Consider the following 17,216-nt stretch of genomic DNA (forward strand, 5'->3'; position numbering starts at 1 on the left):
TTGAGTTATTTTGGCCACATACAAAATAACCTTTAAATGGTAGGAAATCTGAAAATAACAGTTTAATAAGATAGAAAAACATAAAAGAGATAATGATAAACCATAAAGGGACAAGGATGGCTAAGGATGGGGAAGATTGACACGGATTACAAACGACAAATTTGAAAAATTGAGGCTAAACTTTTCAATATGTCCAAACCGTGACTGAGCCCCTTTAGGAATGATAATACAAGCAGGGTGTTCCTAAACAAAGCAACAGTAACAAAGGAAAATAGAAGTTTATCCGATAAGAGTTATCAAGAAAATTCGTCTAACCACTGATACCAATGCTGTTTTGAATTGACCTTTATTAAAAAGATTCATTCCTATTACATATAGTTGCTCAAAAGTAGTGGGACACAGGTTACCAACCTTTGTATTCCTGTAGTGTAAAGTGTGCTCTGAATAATTATGAACAGGTAAGATACAGCATTAATTTTTTGGTGTACAATGTGTGTCATGAGTGACATGTACCTGTCTCACGATCTCATTAGAGAGCTTAAGCAATGACAACGGCAACCCTGAGGACAATGCCCAGTAAAAATAAATATGGGTTATTGACCAAGTGTGAGGTCAAGATGGTTGGATATTGGCCAAGTTCTTTTTTTGAATGTTTATGGACCGAGACAGAGTCGAGGTCCATAAACTCGCAAAAAAAGAACGAGGCCAATAACCAGCCATCTTGACCGAATAAGCTTGGTCAATGAAGGATGCACCGGGACACGCCAGGTAGTCCCGCGCAGGCAAGATAGCTCCATCTTGTCTGCTCGGGTAGCCAATCCCAGCGCAGGATTTGATTCATCTTGCCCACTTACGATGCTAGCCATATAATAAATGTATATTCTACATGGGAACTTTGCAATTTTCTAAATCTGTTCAATGTGTCCATTGGTCTCAGAAATTGCTCAAACTAAATATGTAAGGCCACCCCTCAATTCCGATTGAATATGCAAAAAATAGTTTGTCATTGTTCACACTCTCCAAGTTACAAAGAACTTACTCATTTCACATTGTTGTTGTGCAGAGGATGGCAAAGAAATGTACAAAGATTCATAAGGTACATGTACAACCACTGCTTTACTCATTAAACCTTTTTGCTTTCTTGCTGTGACTGCCATCTGGCTTGTTTAAGTTTTCCATTACCATAGCCAGCCCTTTTGTTCCAAATGAAAGTTCAGTCAGTTGTTTACTTATAACTGTTTACTCTGCCTTTCCAGCATCTGTGAAATTATAAGTTCAAAACTCAAACTTATTACACAATAGGAAGCTTCAGCAGTGACAACAGCAATGCCAGGAGTGAGACCTACATGTGGTAAAAAACCTCTGGAATTTTGCAATAGTTGCTACCAGCTACAAATCTGTCCAACTGTATGCCAGCTGGGCTAAAAATCTGGTCAGACTAAATGCCAGCTATCAATTCCAAGAAGAAATACGAAAACATAACCATTTTGGCTCACATTCTCCAAAATACAAAGAACTCAAGGTCATTTCACATTGTTTTCTTACGGAGGACACTTACAAAATGAATAGATTATAATGTATGTACATTGCTGTTGATCTGCTCATTAAACCGTTTGTTTGGTGATGTTCTTGTCATGGTTTCCATCATGGTTTGCTAAGGCTCCCTAATATATCAAACGCAAGAAACCATTTTTTACCGCATTTCCAAACACTGAGAACTATAACCACTGGATGTTATCCTGCAATAGCATTTTAGATGAAACTGACAAAAGTTCAATTGATGCCTTACACTACTGTAAAATTGCTATTATAACCTTTTAAAAGATAAAAGATTTTAAAAGACTGAGCACTGTAGTTAAAAATACCATGTGCATGGTTATAGCCTGTATAGACACCTGAAAAGTGTAACGATTGCTGAATATTTATTTTTTGCATTCACATGGTGTATTAGCATGGTTACCCTATTCATATGGCAAGGGGTGGGTCTAATCGCAATTGACACAAAATGGAAAATATACCCATTTCATAGAGCATACTATTACAGTTCAACCTTGCTATCTTAAACTTGGTTATATCAAACTCCCCGCGATCTCAAATCATTTTCCTTTCATTGTACTTTGTTAGTCATTTAGTTACTATCAGTTACGTTGATCCTGCTTTCTTGAATTAGTAAAAACTGGACCACTGGATAATGCAATTCAAGAGTTTTCATTGGCTTAGCCATCATGGTATATGCCCAGAGAGTGCTAGGGGGGGGGGGGGGGGGGGAGAGGGATTCCCATAAAAAGGACAGGGGGAGTTTGAAAAGAACCCCTAAGAGGTATCAAGATCCTGTTTTGTGGGTGTGACCCCTTCGAGGTACCAATTCTAAAGCAACACATTATTTCCAGTCAATTTGGTTTTGGTTCAATACCCTAAAACGGCCTGCAAAAGCTCCCGCTATGGAACTCTTGAGGCTGAACACCCTAAGAGGAACCAAAACCGCCTTTTTTAAGCCCTAAAAGTAAAAGGTATGACAAGCACCCCATCGTTTTTATATCAGAGTCTCCCCCCACCACCCTCCCCTCTGGGTATATGAACTACTGTACCATGCTCTAAAAATATGGTATGTGTACGCATAATTTTTTGTGGGCATTTTCTATATTTTGGGGAAATTTTAAATAAAACAATTATTCCACTCGTGCTTATTGGATATGAGATGATTATAATCAATGAGGTTCATAGCACCAAGTTAGCTACCTCCCATCTCATATCCATCGTGCACTCAAGGAATAATTGTTAACTATTTTTTTCCTTGAGAGTTCAAGATACCAGGTTCAACTGTGTTTCAATCACCACAAATCACAGAGGGGTTGTTTATGATTCATGGGCCATTTACGACCAATCACAAAGTCAGAATAATAACTTTACCCTCCCTTTTGATAGTCTAAGTAATACTTTTCCACTGTATGTAAAGCTTAAGCTTACATAAGTTACTGAGTAAGAAAACCTTTAGTTTAGTAAGTCTTAAAATGTAATCAAGTTACTAAGTTTAGTCATCATCTTCAGAGTCTTCGTCATCATCCATATCTCTCCTACTTCTAATGGTTTTCTTCAGTATAGTCGTGGAACTTTTCTTGGCGGCCTGATCTGGTCGTACACTCAAGTCTCCGCTGTAATTGATCACACCAGATTGCGCTATTCTCCACTCCATCATCTCTGTAGTGAACTCATCATGGCCGCCTAAATCATCAAATCCTATGATCTTATCTACGAACTTTCCGTCTTTGACCAGCTGTATCGTCGGTAGGACTCGCACATTCAATCTTTCAACTAAGAAATGGCAGCGTTGGGCGTCGACTTTGACGAATTTCGTTTCGATGTGTCTGGGCGCCAACAGAGAGAGATGTTTGTCCACGATCTTGCAGCGAAATGTGCTATCGCGATAGAAATGGCAAACGACTCTAGGGCTGTCTTTTGTTTCTTTAAAGAACTCTTTCTCTCCTGGAATCTCGGTGTACTGGCCATGCCCTTTATGAAGCCACTCCCGTTTTTGTTGCTCTTGCTTTTTCAGTTGCTCCAACCGTTTTTCTCGAAGCTCTTCCATTTCATCTGTCGTCATGCGGTCCAGTTTGTCAAGCTCTGAATCGATCTGCTCTTCCATAACCTTTGTGGCTTGAAGCACGGTGTTTTGAATGTGGTGTTCGATGTTTCCAGCCATTTTGTCCGCTGAAATCAGCTTTTCAAACGATGTAAAATGACTAAAATGAAAATTTTCTCGAAGTTTAGAATTGTGTGGTTCAGTTTTGAATTCGTTTCCAGGTGCCAAAATTTATTCAGAGGTCCCTCGAGGTCTCCTGGGGACTAAAGCGTTCTCTGAGAATTGTGGGACATTTCAAGATGGCGGATCCTTGAAGGAAGTCTGTCGCTCGTGTTTGAGTCGCCTGAAAGGACTCGAAAACATTTTCTGTTGCTAATTGCGAAGTTCTTTCCTCGCGAAACTCGCATAAGAAACATGGGAGATAACACAGTTAAAGAAAAAGAGACGGAACAACAAACTGAAACAATGTCGAAGCGACAGAGGAAAAGACTTCTGAAGCATCAATTGTTCGTGGAACGTAGAAAAGTTAAAAGGAAAGAGAAGAAAGAGAGAAAGAAGGCCCAAAAAAGGAAATTACAGGAAGAAGGAGAGAGAGAAGAAGGGCAAGCAAGTGCAAGTGTCGATGCCTCTCCTAAAAAGTCGACATTTACAAAGAAACTTAAATCAATGAGTTCGGACGACGCTTCTTCTCTTCGTATCGCAATAGATCTGAGCTTTGATGATTTAATGAACGATCGTGATATTCATAAACTATTGAAACAAGTTCAACGAACGTATTCCATCAACAGAAGAGCGAAGCATCCAGTTCAGTTTTACCTCACAAGTTTCGGGGGCAGATCGAAGACAATACTGGAAGAGATCAAGTGTAACTATGAAAACTGGGATGTTCACATTAAGACGGAACCTTATAGTGATATCTTCTCGCAAGAAGACGTAGTTTATTTGACCTCGGATTCTCCCAATGTTTTAAGCGAAGTCGACGAGTCCAAGGCGTATATTATCGGCGGACTTGTTGATCATAATCATCACAAAGGCCTGTGCTACGAGCTCGCTGTCCAGCGGGGAATCGCTCATGCACAACTGCCAATCACCGAGTTTGTCAAATTGAAATCCAGGAAAGTGATCACTGTTAATCAGGTGTTTGAGATTTTGTTGGTTTTCACAGAGACAAAGGACTGGAGAGAGGCTTTTTTCAAAGTTATTCCTGCTAGGAAAAGGGAAGAAGATTCCGAAACCCAAGAAGTTGGTGAAGAAGAGGATTCTGTCGAGAATGGCGGCGCTTCTGAAGGCGAGAGTGAAGAATCAGACAAAGGAAATGCTGATCAAGTTAAGCCCGAGTGAAAGGCTAAACAAAACTGTTGCTACCGCGAACTTGAGAAATGATTGTGAATCTAAATTTGAATAAAGAACACATTATCTAGGAGTTTAGTAATTTTTTCAAGCTTTTTTTTTTCTGAACCAATTCAGTTTGCTGCGGCACAAGTTACACGCAAAACCACCTAGTGCAATTCCCCCACCCCCCCCCGAAACGAGCATGCATGTCACGCAACACTTTTAACGTAGCAAGTGCTCCAGGAGGGGAGGTATAAAACTCGGACCAGATCAACTCGGATCGCCGATTTAAATAAGAATGGCAACTATCGTTTATTCCTCGTTCTTGAACCGAGTTGATCCGGTCCGAGTTCTGTTTCTCAAAGGGGAATCAAGATCAACCTTTCGACTCCCGTAACAGGAAGGTTTGAAAACTGTATCAAATAGTAAGGAAATTTCCGCCGTACCGTTCCGAACGGAGGTAGTCTACAATTTTCGGGAAAATTACTGTCCCATTTGACTTTCAAGCGAAATTTCCGGATTTTTCGCTAAATTGCAAACACCCAGAACCCCCAAGGTCTCTTTCACCAACCTCTCCTCCCTGGAGACAAGGTTTTCTCGTTTGTGGATCGTGAACCTCCCCAGTGGAAAGCATCGTTGCGTGATAACCAAACTAACTTACATGACTCTTTTTTCTAACATGACGTCGACTCCCATTCTGACATAACTTCAATTTCCGCCATTCTTATGGTTTGTAAACAGCCCGTGAGAAAGAATGAGTGACAAACCAAAATTAAAGGGAACTACTGTGGTCACCGTTATTGGGACCGTCACGCAACGCCTTTATATTCTGCCGTAACAAAGAGATCACGGCGGGGTTCACCGTCACGCCATCAAAAAAAAATCCTAACCATTCAATAGAACAAGTCAAGAATCTGGGATATGAGAGATGATTGATATATAAACAACCTCACCAAGATATAGGTCTGTATGATTTTTCATTCGCGCGTTATTTAATTAGAAGTGTTTCACCCAAATTTGCAGAACTTTGTATGGAGACGCCATGTTGGTGTCCATCCAACTTAAACGTTGCAAAACGTCAAGTTCTTAGATGGTCTTATTTCCGATGAGACTAAACCTTGCAGAAGGATTGGTGATTTTTGATTTTACAAAATGATGACGTCACATGACAACCGGCCATATTTGTAAACAAAAATTCTAAGGAATGTACTGAAAGAATTGGGATGTCTACAAGAATACGAAAAAAATGCATAAGCTGGAATAGCTGGGACGAGCCCTAAAACGCACCTAAAATTTCACACTAGAATCAAACGGAAAAAATTCGACAAAATAATTGTCGTGGACATAAAGTCATCAACGTTTAATTTTGACTCGTCAAAATATAAATACAAAGTCAAGCTGGGGAGAGGGTTGAGTGATTGAAATTATCATTATATACAATCAACATAAAAGGGCTGCATTGAGGCCGGTTTGGAATATTTGTATCTGGACTTCCACGCAGAACAATTTTACAATTACTTTAGTTACTACCTTTTTTGATACGATTTCTGTCATCTATAAATATTTTGTACTATTTTCTTCAAAACAACTAGTTTTAAAATACTACTGAAATGAAGAAAGGTGACAATTTTTACACCCAGCAACCATTTACAATACAACAATAAGCGAAAACTATCTACCTAAAAAAGACATCAAACAGATTTTTGCCAGCTTTAGAGACTGCTGGTCGTTGTACTTTACACTGTTCTTATTAGTATTTCCAATCTTCAAAATGTCATGTATCTTAAGACACAGAACGCAATGTAGCCTATTGGTTTTCGGGTACAAAATTAACGATCAGATTTATAATCATCTGATAATTCATCGCCTTGAGCCACATAAAAGTTATTCCTACGAAAATAACTTTCTTAGACCTGGTCAGAAGCCGAAAAAGTCGGCGAGATTTCTCTCAGTATTCACTTCCAGTTTCCCCCCTCTCTAACTTTCCACTTGCAACCCTCGCTGTCCACATTCGCCGGTCTTCCTCCATTGTTAAGTTTTGGTTTTCTTTTCTCTCTTTCTCTCCATACAATCTTTATATCTTGAAGTTGTTCGTCGTAAGACTGTTCGTTAGCGCGGACACAGAGTGAGGCCCCAACAAACCAATGCGCTGTTTTTGTTTGCGTTGTTCTGTCATCTAAAGAGAAAAACAAACAAAAAATCTTTGAAGCTAAAGCTCGGGGAAACTATATTGAAACTAACCATAAAAGAGTAAGGTTCGTAAGAATTACTACGTCTACCAGTGGTTCCAGATGAAAGAAGACTTCATGGACCGACAGCAAGCGAGAAAGAGAGAAAAAGTAGGAAGGAACTGCATTATCGTTGGGTTGTCACCGTTTCTTTTCCTGTCGAGATAATCCTAACCTCTTACGCTCTTGGGGCTCGTCACGCAATCTTTAAAAGATTGTGTGACAAGCCATAAGGACGTCTGTGTAGGGGGCTAAGACGCTCAAAGTACACTGAATAAGACAATCTGATTTCCGAGGCGTACCTGCTCCTTGAGTTCTGACAGTTGTTGTGACAAAGTGAACACCAGTCGCGTTGTGCTTTCAAGTTTCTCCTGAAGACTTCTCATTTCATTTTGCTCGCTTTCTCCTTCGTCCATCGCCAGGCTCATGGCACGCATGCGTGGAAACCACTCCAGATCATGTTCCTACAGAGATGTGAGTTTGAGTCAAGACTTTTCAGTGTACGTGCTAACTACCGGTACCTGCCATTACAACAAACTGCAGACGAGTTGAGAAATAATCGCATTTCAAAAAAATAAAGTAAGTCAGTTGTGCAATAAACATGGAGCACTTTGTAGCAACGCTCCTTTTCCCGGAATCATGGGTCGTTAGTTCATCGCAGGTAAGCCCCCTACCCCCTACCCCCTACCCCATTAATAAGATCCACACAGCATTGTTATCAGATCTGCTAAGAATTTGCCAGTACTCATTTCTACACCTGTGTGGAGAGAGGCACAATGAGAGTTAAGTATCTTGCTTAAGAACATAGCAAAATGACCCCGCCAGGGATCGAAGTAGAAACTCTAGTCCAACGCAACAACACTAAGTCCTCCCGCTGTTATGAACAAGTTCAATTATTTAAAGCTTATTAAACCGCGCTTATTTGTTTGATCATTAGCTTAAGAATAAGACTGCCTCTCATCGCTCACAACCCATGACCGCAAGAAACGTCTATCTAACTCGACGTCACTCTCCCCAACCCTTACCCCTAGGAAATCCTCTTTGCACTCATGACGTACCTTAACCATCTGGCTGACGTAACTCTCGGGCCCAGTAAACTCGGTCGTGTCCTTGACCTTGAGTAAGACTATAAAGTACAAGTAGTGCCACATGTTGTGTTCTGAATTGATGTGTTCATCAAACGACACCACTTTGTTATCGAAAGCTGATCGATCAAGACCTGGGAATGAGATACAGTAAAAACGCGCTTAGAACCTGTTAAAATTCCCCAGTTAAAGAACCCGTCACATAAGAACCATTCTAGGCTAAAATCTCAATACAGGTTCTTTTTGTTCAAAATATAGAGTTTTTTCAAATATCATACAGTACATCACCAAAAAGGTAAAAAAAAACTAGCCAGGACACGGGCAGTGTTACAAGACCACAATACTGTACTGTGAATGATTCAATGTAAAGGCCATACCTATGAGTACAAGTTGTTGTTGTTGTTGTTTTTTAAATTAAGAACCTGATTAAGAACCTAGGTAGCCTAATTTCACAGTAAGCACCATTTATATAAGAACCTATAGAGGCTAACTTGAAGAAACCTAAGTTCTTATAAGCGGTTTTTTGTGTAGAGTTAAAGCCAGCATTAAGCGATCACCAAGAGCCCATGGGCTCCTGGCGGTCACCTATATTCGTACCCAATCGCATTTTGGAAAGTCTACAGTGATGTATTTCATAGCTTGACACGTATTCGACGGTCACCTTAGAACCAGTAATTAATATTTATAAAAACCGTAAGCGCCTGAAATTAGATTTCACTGAAAATCTCTAAAAGATGCGTGGAAATTCCGCGGATGATCTGGGGATGAATGGTTTTCGACAAAGTCGTCTTGAAGGAATTAACTGTACTGTAAACCAGTCGCACAAGAAGTTGCTGGGTTAACCTTTACGACGCGGCCCCTTATCTATTCCTCAAGGGGAAACCCTGGTGAGTATGATTTTTGAAGCCAAACACAAGCATACCAACAACTCAAGCTTATAGAGCATACTAGAGAGGTTTGCAATGAATGTCGAAAAACCAAAACGCAAATAATCGCATCTAGCCAATCACAACAAATACAAAGAAGGCAATGAACCAATCAGAACCCAATGCAGAAACAGTATCGAGCGTGGAAAAAAAAAACACACGCAACCCACGTCAAAACTCAATTTGAAAACCTGTCCGACTCTAAAAGAAGTCTTGGTCACTTACCACAAATAAAACACGTGTTCTTGAGAACCTCTTCCTTGTTCTGTTTCTCGCTTCTCAGATCAGCGAACGTGTCGATAATCACACCAAATATCAGGTTGAGTACAATGATGATGACCACAAAGAAGAACAACAGGTCGTAAATGACCCGGCCCACAAACATGTTCTCCTTCAAGGAGGGTCGTCTGAGGACGTCTCCGATGCCCCCTCCATTTCTGAGTCCCTGATTCAGGGTGGTGACAATGCACATTATCAGGGTGTCACAGGCGCGCTCCTTTACGCTCTCTTCTGACTCTGAGCTTGTTTGGGTCAGTGAAAAAGTTTCTTCGCAGTTCTTGTCATCAGCATTGCACGTATTTGGTGGGGTGGACGCTGAAAAGGAAGATGACAGGAAAGATAAAGGGAAAAAATAATAACGAAATGACAGAAGTAACCAGCCGCAGTAACTGAGCGATTTTTCGCTTTCATGGGTCAGAGATGGGTGACGCGAACTGTTACCACAAACGATCAAGGGAAGACGACCATTTTCAAAAAATAATAATAATGAATTAAAAAAAAAAAAAACACAAAGTATCACAATTCTGTGAAACTGGCTCCGAGGTTCAGGAGAACTGCGTTCATTCTCTAAGGCGGAAGTTAGAAGTACTCAATATGTCAGTCTGCAAAAATTCTTCAGGTAAGGCAAAGGCAAAGTATTGGAATTATAAAAAAAAGATATATCGTGGAGTAAGCGGTAGTTACTTCAGGAACCTTGCCTTTAAAGATAGACCAATCAGTGAGAGAGGGGAAAAGTCTCATCGAATGTCACGTGCTCCATCGACTCGGAATGCGGACCTGCATGCTAAAGTTCTCACGGGCAACCGCTCGTTTGACAAGCAGATAACGTCAAATCATTGAATGTCACGCTTATTTAACAGCGCGCTGATGACAGTCGAAGAAAACCTGCATAACGCTCTAGTGTGTTCTGGTCTTAACTGTAAGGCAGTAAGGCTGTTGATGTCTGACTACAAAACTAAGTAAGTCACTTAGGTAGGTAAAAGAATCTTGACTCACCAGAGCTAAGAGACAATCTTGGATCAGTTTCGATCAAGAAGTCGTCTTTGAGGAACAGATATCCAATGATGGAGAACATGTAGACAAGTATGAGAGCCAAGATGGCGGTCAAGATAATGGAGCGGCCATTCCGAGTAACGCTCTTGATCACGTTCAAAAGCGTGTCCTCACGGAAAATCACGTCTAACAGCTGTCAGAATGTGAAGGTGTCGCAATTAGCGCACAAAAATACATATATCTGCTATTAACCACGCGTGAGGGCCGTATACGGAGAATATCGACCCGAGGTCTTGACAGCATTGACCTGGCGCAGTAAGATTCGTACAAAAAAGACCAAGGGCCGATACTCTCCCAATACGGTCCCTAGCAAGTTGGTTAGGTAAGGTAAAGTCTGCATACGAGGAAGGGGCCCATCAACCCGGCGCTTCTCCCAGTTTCCGTAGCATGAAGCGACTAGCCTTAAGAATATTTCTACTTCCCCCGAGATGGGATGCTAGTCCATAGCAGCGTTTTCCTAAGCATTAAATTTGCCGGTACCAATTTATAAACCTGGATGGAGATAGCACTGTGAGAGTAAAGTGTCTTGCTCAAGAACACAACACAATGCCAATGTCCCCAGCCAGGGCTCGAAACCGGAACGCTCGATCCAAAGTCGAGCGCACTAACCCTGACGTCACCGCGTCTCCACGTTAATAAGAGATTCGTTACTCGATCACAATTATTAAAGCCACGATCACGGACTGGAAGGACACCGTGAGCTTCCAGTGCGTAATTCTTAGATGCGACGCGTTTACTCACGTTTGACTTTCTCAAAAGGAAAGAAGGACAAGATAATTAGAAGGAAGAGAATTTGTTACGGGTAAGTTAATTCTTTTGGGAGATGGGTTAGCCACAAAACAACCATGTTCAACATTGAAATTCTTCTGTATGCTTTCATGTAATGATGGCGCTACCCTGAGGTGACGAGGGGCGAGATTCTCATAGACTGGTATATGAATTCGTTATAATAAGACGATGAGAAGTTCGTAATTAATGAAAGAGAGCTACTCACCAGTATGCTGTAGAAGAAAGTGTGCACGGTTAAACCAAGGAAACCGAAGGTGAAATACATCAAATGAAGAACAAGGTTTCTGTCCGACAGAAGCCGGCGGACATTGTGATCAAACGTGCCGCGGTTACCGACATAACTCACTATGAATATTGCTTTGATAATAACCTGAAAAATAAGAGTGCACGTGAGCTTGTAAAAATGAACACGAAACTGGCAGTTCTTGAAGACTGTTATGACAATAGCCTGTTCCAGGCTCTCGGTCTCGGTTTTCGATCGTCCCCACTGACCGAGAGCCTGGAACAGGCTGTTATGATAATAGCCAATAGCTACAGGTAGCGAAATAATAAACAAATCCAGACCAAAGGGAAGCTCCCAGTGAAAAGCGCGGAAAAACGGGGTGAAATTTAGAGATCTTGGTTTTTGTGGAGGGAGGAAAAACGGAGAACCCGGAAAAAAAACCTCGAAATAAGGCAAGAACCAACAACAAACTCAACCCACATATGGCACCGGACCGGAATCGAACCCGGGTCACATTCGTGGGAGGCAACAGCTCTCACTACGGCGCCATCCCTGCTCCCTTATTAGGTAACAACTGTTTCCTCTGCTACTATTCTTACATTTGCTAATCCTAATATTTTAAGTGTGGGTTCCAATCCAACGGAGAAAATGAGTCGAAGGATAGTCGAGCCCACGAACGTCCTGATCCCAGACGGGCGAGGAAAAGTCACTATAATAGAAAACGACACAAGCATGGCCAGCCACACCAAGACAGACAGGCGACCGTCAAGTTCTGCAGGGAGACAAATTGCAAAATGACAATGACTTGCGTAGAAAAAATGCTGTCATATAATATATAATGGTCGCTGGAGTAGGCCTAGTGGTTCATTAGAACACAATACAAGAGCACCAACTGGCAACGAAATTCTGATGTTCTAACTTGAAGTTAATTTTCATCTGATCTAAAAGTGTTAGTTTAAGTGTCTAGGTCATCCAAATTTAGACAATTTCAAGGCTTCCCAAGTGGTGATAGAATTAACTGAAAAATTACAATAGCGGCTTAAAACTGTAAACTAACCCAAAGAAAGATAGGAAAGCCAAAAGGAGAATGGATGGGCAAAATTAGAAATTATGAAAAACAGATTGCATTAGAGTAAACTTGAAAAAACATCTGCCCGACTTTTTTCAAGTTCATATCAATGAGTATAAAAGTGTTATTTTTAATGCTGAGCTTGGAAATCATCTTTCTTTCATTTGTGGACGAGATTTTACAAATAAAAGCCACATGTTTAACACTCATAATTGACAAAAGTAAACAAAAATACCTAAAATACTGTGACCAAACTCCTTTAAGCCAATGAGAGCTATACCTAGACAACGTAACGCAATCCGCCGTGACACTTACCACCTGGTCCATCAGAAAACGGATAAAAAAATGCAACAAGCAAGTTGATCAGCACAGCAAAGTTGATGGAGATTTGCTCCCATAAAGTCATACGGCTGCTCACTCCGAATAAGAATCGGCTCTCTGAAATGAGAAATAGCAGGGTTATATACACCTGTATACTCTCCAACCTGGACTACTCCGAGATTTGGTCACTGAGTCCTAGGTTCAGTTGCACTTTTGACGTAATCTCAAAGGAAGATGGAGCTGATAGAAACAAAACTACGGATACACGGCAGGAGGAAGGAAGAGAGAAAGAAAAGCTTAGAAAAGAAAGATTTCTCCCTTAGTAATAAAAGGGCAAGACTTTTTTAGGACTGAAAGCATCTGAAGCACTTGTTACCTCGTAGCTTCTTCTGCCACTGCATCTCGCGGAAAAGCTCCTCCGTTCTATCAAAGAAATCTGAAATCTGAAAACGAAAGAGATAATTAAATTGAAAATAACGCTGCGAGCGCAAATGAAATCATTTGAAGGAAAACGATCATTGTTGTTCAAAGTGATCTAACATGATAAAGCGCCAATATAATTGCCAATAAGCTTCAGATATGAAACGAAAATTCTAAATTTTACAAAGTTCTCATTGGTTCATTGTGTTATTATTGTTCATTGTGAATGTTTTGGTTTTGGTTTCATGAAAGTTAATTAAAAGGTCCTTATCTGTGAGAATCCGTCGGAAGACGTACAGAACACCTACTTATTCGATTTTGATATTTATCATCTGCCTACTATACTAGGGAGAAATTACAGGTCGATTAGTTACCTTGCTGTTCTGATCATCTCTCTCACAAGTCTGATAAGCATCAATTTTGCTTTCAGGAGTTAAAAACTCACAAATGTTTGGCACTGGAAACACAATCTGTTCCATTGTACGGTCTCGGCGTACAATCTAAAAAACGAAAGAGTAAGGACTGTAGAATCAGTCACGATTAGTACTTTATCGGGACCTAAAAGGGCACTTCCAAGGTAGGGACATAGCTGACGCAAGGACTTATGTTTCTCTACTTACTAAATGCATAATTGGTAGTCGTTTCATGAAATATTAAGGTGACTATAAACGGTTTCCAGCACCTTCCAAGACGTAGATTTTGATGGATCATTATAACCACTCTTAATCAGTTGATGCTAAAATCAAGGAATCAACAAACTCCCCAATCATTGGTGAAATCATTGTTATCAGTTTGGCGACACTATGTTACTATAGCAACAGTATGGCCTGCTAAACACATCCTTAATTTTGGCTTTAAGTGCTTATTTTTGAAAAACGGCTGGGTGAAAAAACTTCTTAATTATCGAATTTTGATGAGAAGGATAAGATGCAACTTTTGGCAAAGTTTTAAAAAATTGTGTACTTGGGGTTCAGAGCAACCATATATTCACGAAAATCTTGAGCCACCTAACAAGCTACGAGAAAGCTCTTAGTGGACTTTTTCTTTCAGGGTGCTTACCTCAATTTGTGCTGTGTGTTTAGCATAGTATTCCAGAGCGCTATCACTTCTAACTTCCTCCAAATCTGAAGGCGGGCTGGGTTTGAGTAAACTCGCCATCTCCTTATTGTGTTGTGAAAGCTAAAAAAGTAAACTGAACACATCAGTGAAGGAAGTTAGGGAATTCTACGATCAGTAGCAAGATGAGAAAGGAAGGAAGAAAAATATTGAATGCCTTTAAATTTAGAAGCGGCGCGAGTTGCACATTTGTCACCGAGGGGAGAACGATCTCACCCTCGTTCAACCTGGATTGTCCGCGAACGATTTCCCCTTCTAGGAACAAACAATAGTTTACACAGCGACTATTCTTTGGGACAATATCCCCACTAACCTTAAAGATCTCAAGTCTTCAACTTCTCTCAATATCTATAGAAACCTTACAATAACTGGAGAATGACTACAAAACTTTCGGGTTACCCTAGTCTCCAGACTCAAATGTTCATTATTTTTCTGTCCTTCTATTCATATGCATTTTTTTGGTAAAACTGTAAAATGTATGAGTGAATAAAGCTATTGTTGTCGTTGTTGTTTCATGCAAACCTCCGTAGGGAGAAAAAGATGGCGGCTGTACTTTTTATCCCAATATCTCGCGAACCACACAGCCCATTAAGCACAAGGAAAGCAATCTTTTGGAATATTTGTCCCTGTACTAACAACACTGTACATGTCAGGTTTGGAGGTTTTAGAACTTTCCTGTAAGTATTTATGAGCAGTGTTTTTGCGCTATGAATTATGGGTAAATGTACCAGTCAGTGGCCATGTTTTTTTCCCACGGATGAGGTTTGTGTGAATAAAAGTACCTGATGTGCGAGAATGAAAATATTATGACCGACATCACGACAAGAAACCTCGCATTCATTCTCGTCTTCAAGATCTTCCTGGTTATAGGCTTGTTTGCAAACATCAACCTGAAAGAGGCAAGAATTATGCGATTAAAAATGATTGCATTACATATTTGTCTTTGGAACAACCATGACATATCATTGGGTATAACATAAGCTGGTGATCAGACTTTGGGAACGTTTTCAACCTGGGACTTTATTCTCGACATTTCAACTTAATCACTTCGCAGTGGATCTCTAGCAGTCGAATGTATTAAACAAATCCGAGTTCGCATGACTAAGCCAGAGCTCTGAGATCTAGCTCAGTTATCTGGTGATATCCCTGACCCAGTCATACCAGCTGTTGAGGTGTCATGTTGTACAGTATCCTCTCAGCATTCTCTGTGTCGTGACGGCTTTCCATTATCGCTAGCAGAGTTTTCGATGCATTGTTCTGGAAAAGAAAAAAAAATCAAGAGAGAGTATCAATCACTCTTTTTCTGCAACACAACGAGGACTAATATTTAGCGCGAAAATACCCAAAGAATTAACGCCTCTTATGAGCCACTCAGAAGAAAATGTGTTTACTAGCAAGTGAACACACCCTTCCAATAACAACCATCGTTACGTTGCTAAGCTACGTGTGGACGTTGCTAGGCAACGTATGGCAACGTGTGATGTAAAGAGCAGAACAAACGAAAAGTGTTTCATCCCTCTAAGTAAAGAACGTTACTTTAAAAACTTTAAGAGTTTGTGTAGCAGTGGGCAAATCAATCAAAAAATCAATTTCACGTCAACATGGTGAAACGAGGTGACGTCAGATTGCTTAGCAACCATGGCGACGAAACCAGCGAGCTCAGAGCCTTGAGTCTGGTACTTACTCCCCCAGTTGATAAACGCTTTTTATGACTATTTAGCAATTTCAAAATGCTTTAAGGGCTTCAACAGAGTATGGCATGTAAGTACAACAAAAAAAAAAAAACAGGAAAACACGAAGATGAATAACAAAGTATACAATGCTGCCACAAACCTTGAGTTCCAAAACTAAATCCATTCGTTGTTTTCCCAGCGGGTTGATGTCGTTTAGAACTAAAGCAATGATAATGTCGATACCATTGGACTCGTGTAGAGCGATAGCGGTCTGAAGAGAAACAAGCCCCAACGAATATCAGTAATAATATTCGTTTACATAAACTGAAACAAATCAAAGAAAAAGAAAAGCAGAATTTCTGACAGAAACGCCAAATTTTTGCGCGTTTATCGCTAAATCCTAAGTAACGCGATCAGAAAATACCAAGTAACAAACCGAAATTCAAGCCAGTTTTTGTATTGCTCTTGTAACAAGCAGTCAGGATAAAAACCATCGAACGACTTTCTCGACACACAATAAACAAAATTTGGCCACCTGAAAGGTCAAACGAATTCAAAAGCTTCTAATCCCGAACGACGACCTCGCTAGCTTTTCGAAACACTGCGGTAAATAACACAAATCACAAAACTTTTCCTAAAATAAAAGTCATACAACAAGAGCCACGCACCTGATTTTCGTGACAAGGTCCCTGGCAGTACTCGGTTAAACTCTCCAGACACTGGTTGATCAGTCCCACGTTCGATTCATTGATATACAGACCGAGTAGTCCCAGTCCCCCAGACGTGCTGCCGCAGATGCAGTCAAGGAATTGCAGAGTCTCGTGAACCAAGTTGTAGTTGGTCTTGCTGTGGTCTTGTTTGCGAATGTAATTCTGAACAACCAAGTAAGACACATTAGTCTCGCTAAAACTGTTAGCTAACAGTGTTAAGAATCATGCTCTGGACATAGAGAAGCGATTAGAAAGCTCTCTACAGTAATATAAACGAGCTCAGTCACGGCATTTTGAGTTATTTTGGCCACGAAAAAAAATCACCCTTACATTGAAGGAAACCTGAAAATAGTAGTTTACTAAGACAGAAAAACACCAAAGAGCTAAGAATAAACCAGAAAGGAACGAGGAT

At 40.5% G+C, this 17,216-nt stretch overlaps 3 protein-coding genes across 4 annotated transcripts in view; 1 reads left to right on the top strand and 2 right to left on the bottom strand.

Annotated features, from left to right (window-relative positions):
• Positions 1 to 330: 330 nt before the first annotated feature.
• On the bottom strand, positions 331 to 3,700 carry LOC110042454 (thioredoxin domain-containing protein 9-like). The gene has a single exon (XM_020747834.2). The coding sequence runs from the start codon at positions 3,698 to 3,700 to the stop codon at positions 3,032 to 3,034; it is 669 nt and encodes a 222-aa protein (XP_020603493.2). The 3' UTR covers positions 331 to 3,031.
• Positions 3,701 to 3,833: 133 nt separating this feature from the next.
• On the top strand, positions 3,834 to 5,003 carry LOC110042445 (tRNA methyltransferase 10 homolog A-like). Its single transcript, XM_020747822.2, has one exon. The coding sequence runs from the start codon at positions 3,995 to 3,997 to the stop codon at positions 4,919 to 4,921; it is 927 nt and encodes a 308-aa protein (XP_020603481.2). The 5' UTR covers positions 3,834 to 3,994; the 3' UTR covers positions 4,922 to 5,003.
• A 1,242-nt stretch (positions 5,004 to 6,245) lies between these two features.
• Positions 6,246 to 17,216, bottom strand: part of LOC110042304 (inositol 1,4,5-trisphosphate receptor-like) — a 45,503-nt gene continuing 34,532 nt past the window's right edge. For both annotated transcript variants that reach the window (XM_089272833.1, XM_089272832.1), the window contains 15 exons: positions 16,763 to 16,966; positions 16,255 to 16,365; positions 15,583 to 15,678; positions 15,204 to 15,311; positions 14,365 to 14,484; positions 13,680 to 13,805; positions 13,262 to 13,328; positions 12,880 to 13,002; positions 12,095 to 12,267; positions 11,478 to 11,642; positions 10,427 to 10,616; positions 9,377 to 9,745; positions 8,199 to 8,359; positions 7,443 to 7,604; positions 6,246 to 7,088 (listed from right to left, as the gene is read on the bottom strand). In XM_089272833.1, the coding sequence (XP_089128959.1) occupies positions 6,987 to 7,088; positions 7,443 to 7,604; positions 8,199 to 8,359; positions 9,377 to 9,745; positions 10,427 to 10,616; positions 11,478 to 11,642; positions 12,095 to 12,267; positions 12,880 to 13,002; positions 13,262 to 13,328; positions 13,680 to 13,805; positions 14,365 to 14,484; positions 15,204 to 15,311; positions 15,583 to 15,678; positions 16,255 to 16,365; positions 16,763 to 16,966 (2,277 nt within the window). In that variant the 3' untranslated portion in view covers positions 6,246 to 6,986. The remainder of the gene's footprint in view (positions 7,089 to 7,442; positions 7,605 to 8,198; positions 8,360 to 9,376; positions 9,746 to 10,426; positions 10,617 to 11,477; positions 11,643 to 12,094; positions 12,268 to 12,879; positions 13,003 to 13,261; positions 13,329 to 13,679; positions 13,806 to 14,364; positions 14,485 to 15,203; positions 15,312 to 15,582; positions 15,679 to 16,254; positions 16,366 to 16,762; positions 16,967 to 17,216) is intronic.

This window comes from Orbicella faveolata, unplaced genomic scaffold (genome assembly GCF_042242905.1).
Source record: "Orbicella faveolata isolate gen_17 unplaced genomic scaffold, um_ofav_v1 contig_35, whole genome shotgun sequence".
NCBI classification, from domain to species: domain Eukaryota; kingdom Metazoa; phylum Cnidaria; class Anthozoa; order Scleractinia; family Merulinidae; genus Orbicella; species Orbicella faveolata.